Raw genomic sequence first — 17,583 nt, forward strand, 5'->3', positions numbered from 1 at the left:
GGATTCAGAGCCAAATTCTACCAGACATACAAAAAAGACTTGGTATCAATCCTACTAAAACTTTTTCAAAAAATCAAGAAGTGTCTCCTCCCTAACTCATTCTAGAAAGCCAGCATCACCCTGATACCAAAATCTGACAGACACAATGAAAAAAGAAAACTACAGGCCAATATGCCTGATAAACATAGACACAAAATTCCTCAACAAAACACTGGCAAACCAAATCCAACAGCACATGAAAAAGTTAATTCACTATGATCAAATAGTGCAAGGATGCAAGGTTGGTTCAACATATATAAATCAATAAATGTGATTTAATACATAGACAGAATTAAAAACAAAAACCATATGATCACCTCAATAGACTCAGAAAAAGCTTTTGATAAAATCCAGCATCCCTCCATAATAAAAACCCTCAAGCAAATAGGTATCAAAGGAACATGCCTCAACATAATAAGAGTGATCGATGACAAATCCACAGTCAACATGATACTGAAGAGGCAAAAAGTAGAAGCAATCTCCTTGAGAACTGGAACAAGACAAGGACGCCCATTCTCATTGTGCCTATTCAACATAATACTGGAAGTGCTAGCCAGAGCAATCAGGCAAGAGAAAGAAATAAAAAAATCCAAATAGGAAAACAAAAAGTCAAACTATCTCTCTTTATGGCCAATATGATTCTATACATAGAAAGCCCTAATGACTCCAAGAACTATAAATGACTTCAGTAAAATTTCAGGCTTCTAGAACTGATAAATGACTTCAGTAAAATTTTGGGATGCAAAAATCAATGTATAAAAATCAATAGCATTTCTATCCACCAATAATGTTCAAGCTAAGAGCCAAATCAAGAACATAATCCCATTAACAATAGCAGCAAAATTAATTAATTAATTAATTAAAATAAAATAAAATACCTAGGAATACATCTAACCAAGGAAGAAGGTAAAAGATCTCTACAAGGAGAACTATGAAACACTACTAAGAACAATCATAGATGATATAAACAAAGAAAAAAACATTCCAAGCTCATAGGTTGGAAGAGTCAATATTGTTAAAATGGCCACACTGCCCCCCAAAAATCTACACATCCAATGCCATTCCTATCAATCTACCAACATCATTTTTCACAGAACTAGAAAAAACTATCCTAAAATTCTTATGGAATAAAAAAAAAGACCAATAGCCAAAGTAATACTAAGCAAAAAGAACAAAACCAAAGGCATCACATTACTCAACTTCAAACTATAAGGTAACCAAAACAGCATGGTAATATTACAAAAACAGACCCATAGACCAATGAAACGGAATAGAGAAACCAGAAATAAAGCTTCACAAGTACAGCCATCTCATCTTTAACAAAGATGACAAAACTGAACAGTAGGGAAAGGACACCGTATTCAATAAGTGGTGCTAGGATAGCTGCCTAGCCATATGCAGAAGAATGATACTAGATTCCTACCTTTCACCATATAGAAACATTAATTCAAGATAGAATGAAGATTTAAATGTAGGATCTGAAGCTAGAAGAAACCTAGAAGAAAACCTAGGAAACGCCATTCTGGACATCAGACTTGGGAAATAATTTATGACTAATTCCTCAAAAGCAATTGCAACAAAAACAAAAATTGACAAGTGGAACCAATTAAACTAGAGAGCTTCTGCACAGCAAAAGAAACTATCAACAGAGTAAACAGACAATCTACAGAATGGGAGAAAATATTCACCAAATACACATCCAACAAATGTCTACTATTCAGACTATATAAGGAATTTAAATAACTGAACAAGCAGAAAACAACCCCACTAAAAAAATGGGCAAAAACATGAACAGACAGTTCTCAAAAGAAGATATATGAGCAGCCAATAAACGTGAAAAAATATCCCATATCACTAAACACCAGAGAAATGCAAATCAAAACTACTATTAGATACCATCTCACACCAGTCAGAATGATTTACCATTCACTAAAAAGTCAAAAAACAACAAATATTGGCAAGGCTGCAGAGAAAATGGAATGCATATACCATTTTAGTGGGAATGAAAATCAGTTCAGCCATCATGGAAAGCAGTTTGGAGATTTCTCAAAGAACTTAAAACAGAACTACTTACTAGTCAATCCAGCAATCCCATTCTTTTGTATATATCCAGAAGAAAGCAAATCATTCTACCAAAAACATGTGCACTCACATGTTCATTGCAGTACTACTGACAATAGCAAAGACATGGAATCAACCTAGGTGCCCATCAATGGTGGACTTGTTAAAGACAACGTGGTACCTATTCATCATGGAATATTATGCAGCCAAAAAAAGAGAATAAAATCATATCCTTTGCAGCAACATAGATGTAGCTGGAGGCCATTACCCTAAGTGAATTAATGCAGGAACAGAAAACTAAATACTGCATGTCCTCACTTATAAGTGGGAGCTATACATCAGGTAATCATGGACATGAAGATAATGACAACAGAAACCAGGCACTACTAGAGTGAGAAGAGAAGAAGGGGCAAAGGTTGAAAAACTATTGGGTACTATGCTCACTCCCCGAGTAAGGGGATCATTTGCACCCCAAAGCTCAACATCATGGAATATACCTACATCTATGTCATAAACCTGCTTATGTATCTCCCTGAATCTATAATAAAAGTTTAGAAAAAAGAAAAGAAAACCTCTATCTCCATTAGAATCCACTATCAAAAGGTAAATCTTACCATTACTCTCTGCTGTTTTAGCTATTCAGTGACTCTTATATGCCCAAGAAAAATGCACCTTCATTGATGTGTCATGTAATGTAGTACATTTTTGGTTCTGACCACTTTTTCAAACTCTTGTCACTTCCTTCAAAGTGCTCCATGGCCAAGTCCCTTGGACTACTTGTTCTTTTTAAAATGCATCCTAATTTACTTTCCAGATTCTCTTGCCTTTTTACATCTTTGTGCCCAAAGCCTGAATTCCCTCCTCATCTCTGCTCCCACTCTGTTCAATAAAATCCTATGCATCCTTCAAACGTGCCCTTAAATTTCACCACATTTGTGCATACTTCCCTGTCCTGACAGCTGGAATCACTGAATCTCTTCTTTATGAACCCACAGAATTTTAAAAATTCTACACCACTGACACTTATTATGCTGTGCATTCATGCTTGGATCTCTAACCATGGCACTGAAAATCCTGGAGAGCAGACTGACCATGTTTCAATATTGCAAAACCCGAGGCTTATTTCTCCACCTTTAGGATACAATAAGAGCTCAAGATTTTATGGTGGAAATAAATTCAAATTAAGGCTCCTTCTTCCTCTAAAATGCCTTATCGTGTATTTGTGAATTAGTGCTGCATACTGATGAACTTACTCTATACTCAAATCCAACTTCCAGTAAATAATCAATAGATGGTTATTGAAGGAGAAAATTAACATTATTGTGCATATCTGTTGTAACAAGTTTCAGCCTGGATTATTATGCTTTCATAATCATTCTCATTTTCTTAAGAAATACTACCTTGGAATCAATTTACTCTATCCAAATGATACATGTGTTGAGGTCATAGAACAATCAGTAGACCTAAGAGTGACACCAACATGTTCTCTATATTTCTAGGGAGTAACAGTGTGGAAAACATAAAGTAAATATATAATCAACAGTAAATACGGACCTTGCACAATAATCTAGAAGAAAAAAATCAAACTATAATTTCTGCAATGGTCAAAAGGACACTGACATCATAATGGCTTATGCTGGTTTTGAAAGCTCAGCGGAAACCCACATACTGAAATCAGAGTCAGGCTGACATCCTAGTGATGGTGGTTATTTCCAGTTTTTAATAAAAGCCTATCTGACAGTCTGGTGGTGGTTCAGAAACTCTTTCATCTGTTTTCATGACTTTGTCCCATCAAACCAATGACAGAAACATATAAATTAATCACCATTTTTCCAAGTCACCTAGGTATATATCCTAGAACTTACCTGGTACAATCTTACCCTACAAAATAACAAGTTACCCTATAGCCAGAACCAAATTTCTGCAGCCCCTGTGACAAGCACTGCACTCTATATAGTAAGCATTCAATATGGTCTCCATGCTGAGTGAAGGAATAATTCTTAATTCCTTACTCCTCTCCCCATGGATACTTGCAGGCTTATTAGGTATTTAAGAGTTTTCTGTCATGTCTGGTCTGTTGCATTCATCACTTTCTTTCCACTCCCACTGAAATCACCTTAGTTAAGATTGTCTAATTTCATCTCGTCTAATCTCATTCATTCATTTAACAAAAAAATTTAATCCCTATAATTTTCCAGAACTATAACTAGGAACATATAACTAGAACATACAGCTGGTTACTAGTTTTGTTCTAATAACTAGAAAAAAATCCTTGCCTTCATGATGATTCCATTCCACCCTCTGACCTCCTGTGGGATTTTTGAGGTTGCACACTTAGATCTACAAGTTAAAGGCTAATTTTCAGAATGAGGTCAAGGTTTTGTCTCAACCTATGCCTTGCTAGGCTCTACTAAGTTCTGCTTCTTGCTTCCACTTACTCCCATACCATGGCAAATCCACTCCCACTGAAAGGTGCCCTCTCCCTCATCCTTCACCTAACCAGATTCTACCCATTCTTTAAGGTTGTACCCAAGCTCCACCTTCTTGGAGACTTTTATGACTGCCTGGGCTCACACTCATCTCTTCGCTCTTCCATATTCCCACAGCACTGACTAACTGGATCACTCACTCAACCATTTGATCAGGCCCTACCTTGTACTGCTTTTTATGTGCTACAAACCTGTGCAGCCTGTGTCCACAATTACACTGTTGATTCCTTGAGTCCAGTGTAGAATTACTCAATTACTATACTCAGTGTCTTCATAACACAGGTATCCTGAGAGGCTGTTAGTTTATGCTCACAATGCACTTCCAGAATAGAATGGAACTAGTAATACAAGTACTCTTTGCATAATGAAATAACAATTAATACTTATTTCTTATTTGCAAGAGGGAACTCCAGCAGGAAAAGGTGTAGGCTGAATAAAAGAAGATCTTTGATCTAACTCATTTACTTTTATGCCTACTGAACTTGCCATTTTTAAGATCCCATCTGAAAAATATCTGTTCACAATTCAGAACCACCCAAACTCTTTTGGCAATTTCCTTAGTTCCCCCATAAACAATGGCTCTTATTTTACCCTACTGTTAGTTATCACCTCTTACAGGCAAATTTTGTCTCTATTCAACAAGAAGATAAAGCTAGATGAAGTACATTGAATTAAGTAAGCTAAAGTGAACAAGAGAATAAAATGGCATAAAAGGTAAATATTGGCTTTATTGTTGTTCATAATTACCTTATAGAACAAAAGGTGGATGGATTACAGTGATCTACTTTTGAAATACATTTTCGAAAGTATTCTCATTAAATTCTGAATGTATATTTAAATTTAAGGCAGTGCATGTGATATATATGTGTGTATGTGAAAATGAGTACTAATACAGTAGCCCAACAGATTTTTTGTCAGAATAATTTTAGACTGGAGCCCAATGCTACCAGCTTAAGCAAATAACTCATGTGGATGGAGATAAAAGATCATCTAGCAATGTATGGTGCAACAGTGGATAAAGGGGGGGAAGGAAGGAAACCAAGTCATGGATGAGAGGTTGGAGTGAATCAAGACAGAAGTACCAGCATCTCATGTTTATAATTAAATAAACAACCTAAAATACCTCTGAACTGTAAGCTCAAATGTATTACATAAAAAACCTATTTTTGAATTATTTGGCATTTGAGACAATACCAGTCAGCAGCCATTAAATAAAATTTTATAAATAACCCCCAAGAGATCCTGGACTCTAAAGGTTTCACTCTTAAGGAATTTCCAGATTCCTCTAGAGTTATAACTCCCAAAATATATGCCAAGGTGCTCTGGGGGGTGCCATGGTGAACTCACATGGGTGAAACAGGATATTTTAAATTTTCAAGGCAAATACGGTAGTACTCAAGATCCATTAGACACCCCAGGAACTACTAGCTTGAGGTAGTTCACAGTGTTAACACTATATTCCTTTTGATGTCATTATATCTGTTTGAAACTGGAGTTTGGAAGTTTCTGTGATGAAAAGCAAAAATCATGTGAAAATCAATGTGAAAAAGGAAATGACGGTGGTATGGTAGTGGCATCCACTCTGGCTCAAAGGTTTGAGAGGGTGTTTCATGGCCAAAGCCATACACATGCCTGTAGTAAACTGTAGAGATTAACAATGAAACAAAAATAATTTTCTTTTAATTTATATGCTCTCTTTTTTTTTTCTTATGGCTATTAAGTTGTTAGAACATAACACTTATTAAGTTGTTTGGTGCTATTTAATGAACAGGATTGTTAGGTAGTGCTTTTGGCCTAGAGGCACAATGAAAAAATCCAAAACACTAAGGATTTGGATGCGGTGAACTGAGAAAGTTTGAGAACTTGTGCTGTAGCCGCTAGTCAAGTGTAATTTTTTTTTTAAGACACACACACCACACAATACATGCATACAGATCCTTCTACCACCATATAAATCTTTGTATTCTGATACCAACAAGCACTACAGCTATTCTTAGCTTTAATTTTTAAACTAGAGACTTCTGTCCCTCAGGCACAGTGGTTTTCCTGCCTAAAAGTAGTATATGAAGATGACTGTTAATAAGTCAAACCAACCATATGGTGTCAGCAATGATGCATGCAAAAAATTCAACTCATTCAATAATTAGATCTATCCAAAAGTATACAGGTTAAAAATTAATAAATTACTATTTTAAAATATATAATGAGCACCTTCTAAAAGCAATGTATAACAACCCACGAGATGTAAAAACTATTATGCTGTTTATAATGCATTAGGAAACAGTAGAATAGCATGGCTAGAAAATAGGATTTGTAGTTAGACAAATCTCGGTGCATATCCCAGCATGACCTCTTACTATTGGTAAGACTTCTGAAAAGTTTTCTGTGCTTGTTAGCTTGTTTATCTGTTTTCTGGCCTGTGTATAGTTCTCTCATCTCTATAGTAGGGTTAATAACAGTGTCCATCAGTTAAGCTCATTATGAGCTGTAAATAAAATAATGCATATGAATGCATAAAACTATGCCTGACACTTAATAATTGGTGGCTATTTATAGCATGTTATAGGGAAAACAGTCTAACCAAAAATAAAGTAAATCAATAAGTTTTCATCACTCTTCTTAAAAGAGCAGTTTTATGCAAGGCTGATAAACTAATTGAAAGTTATATTTAAATAAAAGTGACAAGGCACAAAGGTTAAATAATACATCAGAATAACACAACTACAAAAAGCAGAGACTCAGAGCAAAAAGTCATAACACATTTGAAACTTTTAACTATCCTTTTCTTAAATTGTCTACCTCTTGCTTCCAAAAGCCTGCCCTTGCTAGGTTCTCCTCATTCTTGCTGTTTCTTCTTCTCTACTTCTTTGCTGACTCTATAGTAATTTCATTAAATTATGCAGCAAATAACTCATGGCAGGATTTACTAAAAATCATGAAGGAAATTTGGGTAGGTAGAAAATAACTGTAACACAAAGCTTAACTAGAGAAGTGCTACAAACAAGGGAAAGAAAAGTTGCATGGGACTCAAGGGAGGAAGAAGTTACTACTGACAGAGAGAACTAGGAAAGTCTCTGTAGAGGAGTTGCCTTTTCAGATAGGTCTTAGACACCAGGTAGGATTTGGACGTGCTTCCAAAGGGAAGGACACATGAACCAGCAGGGCAAGCAGGAGCAAAGCCTCAGAGGCAATAAGCACGGAAATGAACCAGGAATGGCAAGGAGTTCAAATGGTTGAAATTTAGACCTCATCATGGAGGGAGGGAGAAAATGATATTAGAAATGCTATTTAAAGCCAAACTGCGGATGACTTTGGGTGTCCCCAGTGCTATGCCATTATCTCCTCTTCTCCACTGCATGAACTTCCACAGGGCTGGGTGCCTTCCCAATTTGATCATCATTGTAACTCAATGCTGAAGACAGCACCCAAACACCTAGTGTTAAAAAATACGTTTTTAATTATTCAAGCTTCCTTGGTTATAAGCCAGGTAATCTTGTGTTCTGGTTCTAATTCTACCATTAACAAGCTCTGTGGGCCTGAGAAACTAATGTCACCTCCCTTCCAGATCAAGCTTGCTCATCCATAAAATGACTGATACGGTTTTGATGAGTACTCAGGGTTTTCACTCTGTAAAATTACCTTTCACAAAGTTATTATTTTATATAATATACCCTTAAATTATAAAAAAGATATAGTTTTGCCATTTGACATCCAAATGAATGACATTTCACTTCAAATTATGGAGACTGTTAAATGCAAAAACACAGCTTTTAAGAATGATATTTAAGGACACTTCCCAGTTTTCATGGTTGGAAAAGAAAATAGAATGTCTCCTTAAGAAAAGTGGTTGCCATATTTCTCAATTCTAAATTATACTTTTATATATTAATGTTTATAAAGTTATGAAGTTTTTCAATCATGAACAGAAGTCTATTTTTTTATTGAAGAAATATTTAGATCAATGATATGTCTTAGAATTAAGGCACTGATGCAATAGTTGACTGAAAAACTTTATTGAACAAATACTACTTGAGTCCCTACCACATGTCCAAATACTATGTTAGGACCCAGGGATACACTTTAGAGGAAAAAGACATTCCAATGCAATAGTAAACTATTTCTATCTGGAGTAATCATGGAACTTTATGGAAGGAGAGAAAGTGTTTCCCTGAGTCTCATGGTTTCAACAGACATTCTGGAGGAGGTGATATTGATAGAGTGAAAAGGACTCATAGGAGTTATCTATGTTAACAAGAGGAATGTGCTTTTTTTTTAGCCAGAGACAACTGTGTGAGCCACAGCATAAAGGGGAAGGTAGGTATACTGGGGCCACTGTAAGATATCCGGAATGTAAAAATCATAGATGTGAGAGATAAGACTGGAATGAATGACAAATGAGTGACAGTTACGATGGTCCTGACTGCCATGCTAAAAAGTTCAGCCTTTAATTCTAAAAATGCTGTGGCTCCACTGATGGGTCCCAAATGAGAATATCAACTGGAGAACAACAAACACCATGATGAGGGGTATCACCACTATTGATTACAAACTGATGGGCAGGGAAGCTGGAGGAGGGGATGGGCAGGAGGCAACTGCTGCAACAGTTCCGGCGAGTTGTGAAGAAGATGTGGCTATTGAAAAGATGGATGAGATATTTATTTTACAAGGTAGAAAAGACAAAATTTAATTAGTACTTGAGAGTGGGCAATGAAAGGAAGGAGAGAACGGTAGAAGTTAAAACCCGAATTATTTTCAAAGAGTAATTTAAGATCACATAACTTCTTAAATTCCTGAACAGCTGAAAAAATGAGTAAAACTCAATTATTAAGAACTCCGGGCTAGAGTCTCAGACTTGACCTTGCCAAGTTGAAGGACATCAGTCTAGTTCACCATCCTAGAAGACAAGGATCATCCCTTGCTGGAACAAACCTGATTCCCACCCCAGGAGCAATAGGTCTGCCGTATTCTTCTGGGAATATGCATCCCAGAATCTAAGAAAGTAACATAAATAAAGCTTCTCAATGGTTTGAAAGCTTTCAAGGAATCTCCAAAGTGAATCATCAGAAGAGGGAGAGAAAGGATTCTAAGTGTAACTCAAAACATCTATTCTCAAAAATTTACCAGATGAGTGATGACTTTAGTATGAACCTCAGTGACTGCTTAACACCAAACTACTTTTACTAAGCAACAATTATGTACCAGGTGTCATGTTCTACTTATGCTTGGCGCAACTTCCTCATTTTTGAAACTGGAAGTAAGAGGACCTATTTGTTAGAATTACTGTGGTATTTAAATTGCAAATGTTGCTTTGATAAACTGATAAATGTAAGGAATTTTCACTTTCACTATTCTTAACACTTAATTTGGCATATATGACCTTTCCTAATTTGTGTGCTGCATCCCTCTTAACACCCCCTTCCTCACACATTGTAATCTTCAGCTAGGTCAGATTACTGAAGCCCGCATGATGTCTTCTCATCTCCATGTTATGGCTAGGGTAAGCCCCCTGGTTGACTTTCTTTTAGCACCTGATACTTTCCCATCAGATCACTTTTCAATGCCTAAATAATTATTTTGAAATAAATATCTTTATGCCACACCAGACTCTAAAAGTCCGTAAGAGCAAAGATCAACCTATTTCGATCACCCCTAAATTTCTCTGCTTATCAAGTGAATTAATAAATTTTCTCAGGCAAGATCTTATATTTCTCAAATCTTCAAGTTTTAAAACTGCATTTTATATAAAATGTAGTAAAATAAAACAAAAAAATTAAGTAGCACTTGAGCCCTTAATGACAGTTTCTTTGTTCCTCACAAGAAGACCACAATAGGAGAGACATCCTGGGTTTCCTTTTGACTTCACCAGGCCTCAAAGACTCCAGTCACTTCTTAAATTCAAGGATTTCACAAACCCATTCCTCAATCTCTCTATGACTTGGATCTATCTTATTTCTAATTTTCTAATTATCAGCCCCCCTAATACCTTATTATCATCCCCTCCATTGTTCTCATCACAGCATGTGTCATCTATAGCCAATAGAAAAGAAAGATGTTCTGGGAAGATAAATTTGGCTTTCATACACCTGAGAACTGGAGGAGGCAGAGATTAGAGCTAGCTAAGAGGCTATGATCCAGAACAGGCATGTAAAAGAGTGCTGTCTCTGGTCTATGGCAGTGGGAAAAGAGAGGCATATGTACTATTTGACTTGGAGACTGGTGACATATGAGGGTCAAAAGAGAAAAGATGGCAGAGGTTTCAAGTCTAAGTAACTGGGGGTAAGGTATTCTGGTTAACACAAACTAGAAAGTCCGGTGAATGTGGACAAATGTCTAGTTTAGACTTACAAATAGCATCATTTACTACTTATCATTAAGTGGAGGCAAATATGCATACATTGTTTGTATTTCTTTCTTGTTTTTCTTTTCTGTTTTCCAGCTTTGCTACACTGAGCACATATTACTTTATTAATAGAAAAAACAATCCTGTTTTCACACACTTTGTTATGCATATGTTCACAGGCAGTATAGGTGAGATACTGTAGAGGAGATGTTCAGCAGGAAGATGGAATTGTAAGCCTGAGCTCATGAGTAGTCAAGGATATAGGCACAGTTTTAAAGTCATCTGCATAGAGTTAAAGCCCTGGGAATGCATGAGATCCTCAAGCAAAGGAGATCGAATTAGAGGGCCAGATGATGAAATTCTGTCTCAAGTTGTGCAGCCCTGGCACACTCACAGGGAATGACTGGTGCTAGGTAAGAGCACAAGAAACATCACACTAGCCCTGAGGTTTTGTCAACTTCCTCAGATTTAGTCTCAGAGAGTAGGAGAACGAGGTGTGGACAACATCTCTGCACCATGAGAGTGTTCTGAAGTTACGTCTATCAATGCTCTTTACTTATTGTTACAGTGATTTGTTTTTGTGTCATCATGCTGATGAAGTTGGGATGAAGAATTAAATCTTATTCAATTATTATCCTTCTTTGTTTTTCCCTCACCTAAGTACTTTCACATACCAGGCACTTTATATATACGTACATATATTTGCTGAAGAAACCAATCACACATATAGAGCTACTTTTTCCAATCCCCTCCCACTCTCAAATGCCTTAGCTTTCCTTGGTCAAGCTGCTACTTGCTTTTCTATCAGAATCAGTCCTCTAAAACCCAGACAACACGACATGTCCTGCCTTCAGGCGTTTTCTCCATATATCCCTCATTCCTACTTTGAAAGTTCACCATTTTTGCTCACTGTACACATTAGTTACCCGTAAGCACATAGCATGTTATTTCACGTGGCATTTAGAAAATCTGTAATTAGCTAGGCTAGAAACAAGGCAATAAACTGCCCAGTGGAGCATGGCTCAGACTCGATATGCATTTTGGGGGGTTTTATTTGACACACTCATCGCCAAATTTAGCTCTTTCTACATTCCTAGACCTACTACTTTGACATTTAAGACCCATCTTGTACAACTGCTTGAAGAAATAGTCTTTTAGAAATCGGTACTAAAGAGATAGTTAAGTCCGAACCCTATATTTGGTTGAATTTCACAACCTGAAAGAACTTTACAAACTCTAAAACAACATATCACTGTGACCCAAATAAGTGTCCGAGTTGCTGGTGTGAAGAGTCAGTTAGCCCAAGGACTCCTGACACTGGGCCCAGGCTGCCTTCATCCTATTACTTTGTCTATGGGACAGTTAATGTATTCTTCTGCTGCCATGTCACATGGCTTAGGTGAGGGAAGCTGGTATAGTTGTGCCTTGAGTGGAAATATTTTTCTTATGGGGTAGATCTTATTTTAAGTATTTAGAGACATTTGTTATTTAGCAGAGCTCTGCAGTCAAACTTTTACATGGCAAAGAAACAGTCGAAACACTCTCTAAATTGTCTGCCAACTTAATTTATTTTCTACTATAGCAATATAAAACTGGAGTTGGGTTTTTTGATTACCAACAGACTTGGTTATCTTGCTCATACAAATAAGCTGAAGCTAAACAGGCCGACTGTTCCTATTCTCCTCTGCCATTTATGATCTAAGGCAACTCTCTTACCTCTCTCATTTTTTATCTTTTTAAATAAAATTGGGTTTAGGACCATCTGCTTGTCTACACCCTCAGCAATGCTGGGGAGATGAAGTGGGAAAATGTATGTGAAAATAGTCTGTAATAATAACAATTATGACAACAGGAATAATAGCTAACACTCATTCAGCATTTATTATGTATCAGGCACAGCTTTGCATAAATTAACTCATTTCATTCTTACAAAAATACTAAGATGCAGGTATTGTTATTATTCCCATTTTACAGACAGAAAACCAAAGCACAGAGGCTAAGTAACTTGCACAAGTCACAAAGCTAGTAAGTAAAGAAGCTGGAATAAATGACCATGTGCTACCTATACCCTGAGGACAGTGATAATATAACCTTTTGCTTACAGAGACTACAAAAGATAAAATAAGTATCACAGGAAAATTAAATAATCATCATTTTATAGATGAGGCAATTGAGGTTTGGCAAGGTTTCACAGTTTGCCTAATTACATTTTCAGAGTATCTATAATTTAGAATATATTTAAACTATGTCTGAAGTCCTCTGTTTTTAAATTAAGGACAGTAGAGCAAATCTTTTGAAAACAGATTCAATGGTCAATTTTAAATTCTAGTGGCCTAACCAGCTATTATACTGGGAAATTATAGATTAAATATGCCTGGACATTCATAAGAATAAGGGCTTAAGAAATATTAGCTACTATCCCTATAAATGTCCCAATGCCTGCATCAGAGTCCCAAAGCACATCAAGAGTTCTAGACAAAATAGTATAGTTCTTTTTGAAAGGGTGAATGAGCAATTATAGTCTCTGGATTTGGAGAGTAATAAAAAAGTGGAGTCTCAAGTGTGAACTTTTTGTTTTCATTTTCCCTAATTGACCTATTTTTTAAAAACTCTATAAATTCACATCCTAATCAAGATAAAATTTTCAGAAATAGATTTTAATTCATTCCTTTTCACTGAATGCACAGTGGTACTTAATAATATCAAAAATCCAGTTAGAAAGGAGAAGATAAGTTTAACCCACCTACTAATGAAACAACACCTTTAAAAAGGAAGAAGGCATAATCCCTGTGGGCCAGCTGTGTGCCAGGCACTCACAGGCCAGCAAGTGCAAACAGCACTGCTTGACTCTGAGTCAAACAGAACCGGGTCAAATCTGGCTCTTCCTCTACTAGCTGGGTGGCCTCAGGCAAAGTTATTTCATTTCTCTGACTCTATCAAGAGCCTCTGAACACACAGCTGACCCAGGTGACCCTCTAGCATGGAATCACTGGAATCCAGGCCAACTGCTGTCCCCTATGGGGTTTGGTGGGATTTATCACCTTGTTTCAAGGCCTACTTCACAAGACCCCACAGATACTTTTTGGAGTCTTTCAAGATCAGACTGGCCAATCCACATGGCTACAGGAGATACATCATGGGAATTTAGTGGATTAAAAAGGGCCCTATTTGGCATTGAACCAAATGATATCAAGAGTCTAGCTGAGCCAAGATTCCCTTAATAACAAATGTATATGATATCCTATCAGAACAGTGCAGGTCTTCTCTATCTCACTGAACACCCACAACCTTCTCAAAGCTAGGCCCACTAACCTCTACAACCTGTTCTCTCTGGGGACACACCAGAGTTGAACACTAAGGAGGGAGAGATGCATTCTTATCTGTGGACAGACAGGCTGTGATTTGAAAGTACTATAAGGTACACCTGGCTGACTGGAGTCTGGGTGGGCAGTTGAGGCTGGATTTCACATGAACTCCTAACCCACATGGCTCCCTATGCAGCTTAAACCATGAAACGTGGAGCACATGCATGTTCCAACCATTTCCCACAGTGGCCTAGCTTTCACCCAATTCACTGTGCCTGCTGTCCAATCTCTAATTCAGCTAACAGGGCCTTTGGGCTTAAGGCTGCTAAAGACAGGTTACCACTGAGCATTAGAGCTCTGGGAAAAACAAGTTCCTCTACTGAGATGTTGAACGTAACACCACCACAATATCTGTAGAAAGAACTTCCCAAGACTTCAGATTTCTTATTTATACAGACTTCTGTGACTATAGTCTTCACTGCAACTTCAGTCTACAAACATGGCTAACGAAGTGCTTTCGAGCTTGGGAGTTAAATTGCTGAAAATGGTGATAACCTGAGGACAAAATATATATGTAATATTGGGATCACAATTTATTAGGAATTAATAAGCACTTGTATATCATATCCTTCTTGCCTAGCATTTATACAGGCTTAAAAAATGGTAGCTAGTGTGATAATAATCCTTGCAGATCTCCTAGAGAACAGGCATGATCACCTTCAGCTAGCACTGTTGGTTGCTTACCTGTCATCTATTGGAAGAAAGCATTCTCTCTGTTTACAAGTAAGGAAACTAAAACAAGGAGGTTAGAGAACTTATCTAAGATTGCCTACTACATGCAGAGTAAAGTAAGGATCCAGACGGAGGCAGTTCAACTCTGGAATTTGAGCTATTAATCACTATAGCCTTCCATCTCTTCTGTTTATGTGAGGAGATTGAAATCTACAGACATAGAACTTCTCTGCTGTCATGCTGTTACCTGGATTGTACATAAAAGTCCAAATTACAGCTACATCCCTGTTTAAACAGTAAGCTGTTTCTAAATCTGAATCCTGAGGACTTTCGGGCAGCCAGAAGGGTTTTCAGACATTATGACATGCAGCAAGAAAGTACACAGAGAGAAATTTTTTAGATGAAAAAGCCCCATCCAACAGTGGCTGATAACATTTTCTGTTCTCTGATAACCCCCTTGCTACTAGAGCAGCTGAAGATGACTCCAAATGCATGAATCTGTTCACTGTTCACATACTAAAAGAAAAAGGCCTGGCAGTTCATGATTAAAGAGGCATGAAGTCCCCAGATCACAAATGCCCTTTCAAAAATTTTCCACTTTTGTTCTGGTTTCAAGCCATGATAAAGAGTTTCCAATCAAATGCATCAGCTAAAATGAATCCATTTTCTGAAACAGAAGTGGCTAGTTTGGGTCCAGCACTTATAACGAAAGGTTCCTGGTGTCACAGACCATGAAATAAGACTGTTTGAAGTTGTTCCCATGGAGAATCCCAGAAGACTTTAAAACTTCTGAGCAGGAAGATCCTTGACCCTTGCCCAACTCCTTTCCACTTAACAGTGATGCAACTGAGCTGAAGAGACTAGTCCAAAGCCACTGAACAGGTTAGTTAGTGGCAGGGCTAAAATCTGTAATGAGGAGTTGGTCATGACCAGGTTGCAAACAGCCTTGTCCAAGGATTCACACTTGGAGTAGATACATTGCACCCTCACTTTTGACTAGGCCTAACTTCTGGTACAAACCTGTGGAGTCAAAATCTGATTTTAAATACTGTAAAAAACAAAAACAAACAACCTCTCATTTTCCAGATCTCTCAATGAAAACTTTAGGGCCAAATCAAGAAATCATAAGGCTATCTTAGGCCCTTACATAAAAATGGCCTTAAAATATACACACAACCTCCTTTTCACAGAAGACAAGAGAGCCAGAGAGAGAGAAATACAGAAAGAGAGGGAGAAAGAATACTTTGCCCCTGACATATACACACAAAAGTACTTGGCTTACTGTAAGCAAAAAGCAAAAAAAACAAAACAAAACAAAAACCCTCAAACTCCTTTGTCTTAACGGCAGAGAGAAAGGTGACAAAATTTGAAATAAAGTGAGCCACTGAAGACAGGAATGGGCAAACTCCAGCTAGCCTGGAACTATCCCGGTTTCCGCTGTGAACCAGCCTAGGGGCTTCCCCTCGGTCGGCCCCTGCACGGAAGGACGTGCGTGACACTGGGCTGCGTCACTGGCAGAAATGCCCGCGCCCAGAAAACGAGCTGGAGTGGAGAACAGAATGCAATTGCAGACAATCTTCCTCTGGTTCCCTGGGGAGGCCTGTTCTGGGCAGAGAGATCCCAGGGGACCGTGCGGGAAGGAGCTAAAGCAATAGCCCAAAAGCGCCAGGGAATGCACTTGAAGTTTCAAACTTTTTTCTTTTCTTTGAAACTAAGTTTCCAGCCCACCAGGAAAAACTGCCTCGCGACCTAGTGATTTTAATCTCACGCTTGGCCGCAAGCCGCTGCCTCCAGACTGGAAACTGGCCGCGAGGCGCTCTAGCCCCCTGACCCCCTCCCCCGGCGCTCACCTGCGATATCCCAGAGCTGGAGGCGCACCACAGTCTCTGGGTCCCAGTGGAGCACCTTGAGCGCGAAGTCCACGCCGATTGTGGCCCGGTAGTGAGAGGAGAAGTTCTGGTGCACGTAGCGCTTGATGATGCTGGTCTTCCCCACGCCCAGGTCGCCAATCACCAGCAACTTGTACAGGTGCTCCTTGTGCGGGGCCTGCATCCTGGCGGCCGGCCAGCCGTGCAGTGCCTGACCAGGGAAGCGCAGCCTCGGCTCTGCGCACGAGGGAGACTTGGGGAGCTCAAGTGTAGGTGCAGAGAGAGGCGTGGGCGGCGGGGCGGGGGCTGGGGGGGCGGAACTCCTCCCCCAGGGGTTAATCCTCCTTCCTACTCCGCGGTCTTGGAGAGGGGAGGAGACAGGAGCGAGTCCCGGGACTGGCAGCTGAAAGGGGTTCGCGTGTGGTTGCCTGTTGCAGCGCTTATTTATCCGGCGCTTTAGAGTTTCCGAAGAGGTGTTTTCGCCTGTGACCCTGGGCACAAACTTGTCAGGTGTGGATCTTATTTTCCACGTTTTGCTTGCGATAAAACTGATTGCGAAAAAGTACTCTGCGGGAGATGGCCGGTGAAAGGCCCCGATGAACACAGGTCTGAAGTCACAGGCTTCCGAACCACCCCACACTGGAGAGAGAAAGTACAGTATTAGGAAGCCCAATACTGGCTGGGCTTGGTTCCTGCGTGCCCTGGTTTTTAAGTTGAGGAACCATAAGTAAGTCATTTGAGCTCCCACA

General features: G+C 38.6%; 1 protein-coding gene across 1 annotated transcript in view; it reads right to left on the reverse strand.

Annotated features, from left to right (window-relative positions):
* Positions 1-17,137, reverse strand: part of RAB38 (RAB38, member RAS oncogene family) — a 65,745-nt gene extending 48,608 nt beyond the window's left edge. Inside the window, exon 1 of the mRNA XM_002822334.4 lies at positions 16,817-17,137. Within this exon, the coding sequence (XP_002822380.1) occupies positions 16,817-17,018 (202 nt within the window). The 5' untranslated portion in view covers positions 17,019-17,137. The remainder of the gene's footprint in view (positions 1-16,816) is intronic.
* Between the last annotated feature and the right edge of the window lie 446 nt (positions 17,138-17,583).

This window comes from Pongo abelii, chromosome 9, assembly GCF_028885655.2.
Source record: "Pongo abelii isolate AG06213 chromosome 9, NHGRI_mPonAbe1-v2.0_pri, whole genome shotgun sequence".
In the NCBI taxonomy this organism is placed as follows: domain Eukaryota; kingdom Metazoa; phylum Chordata; class Mammalia; order Primates; family Hominidae; genus Pongo; species Pongo abelii.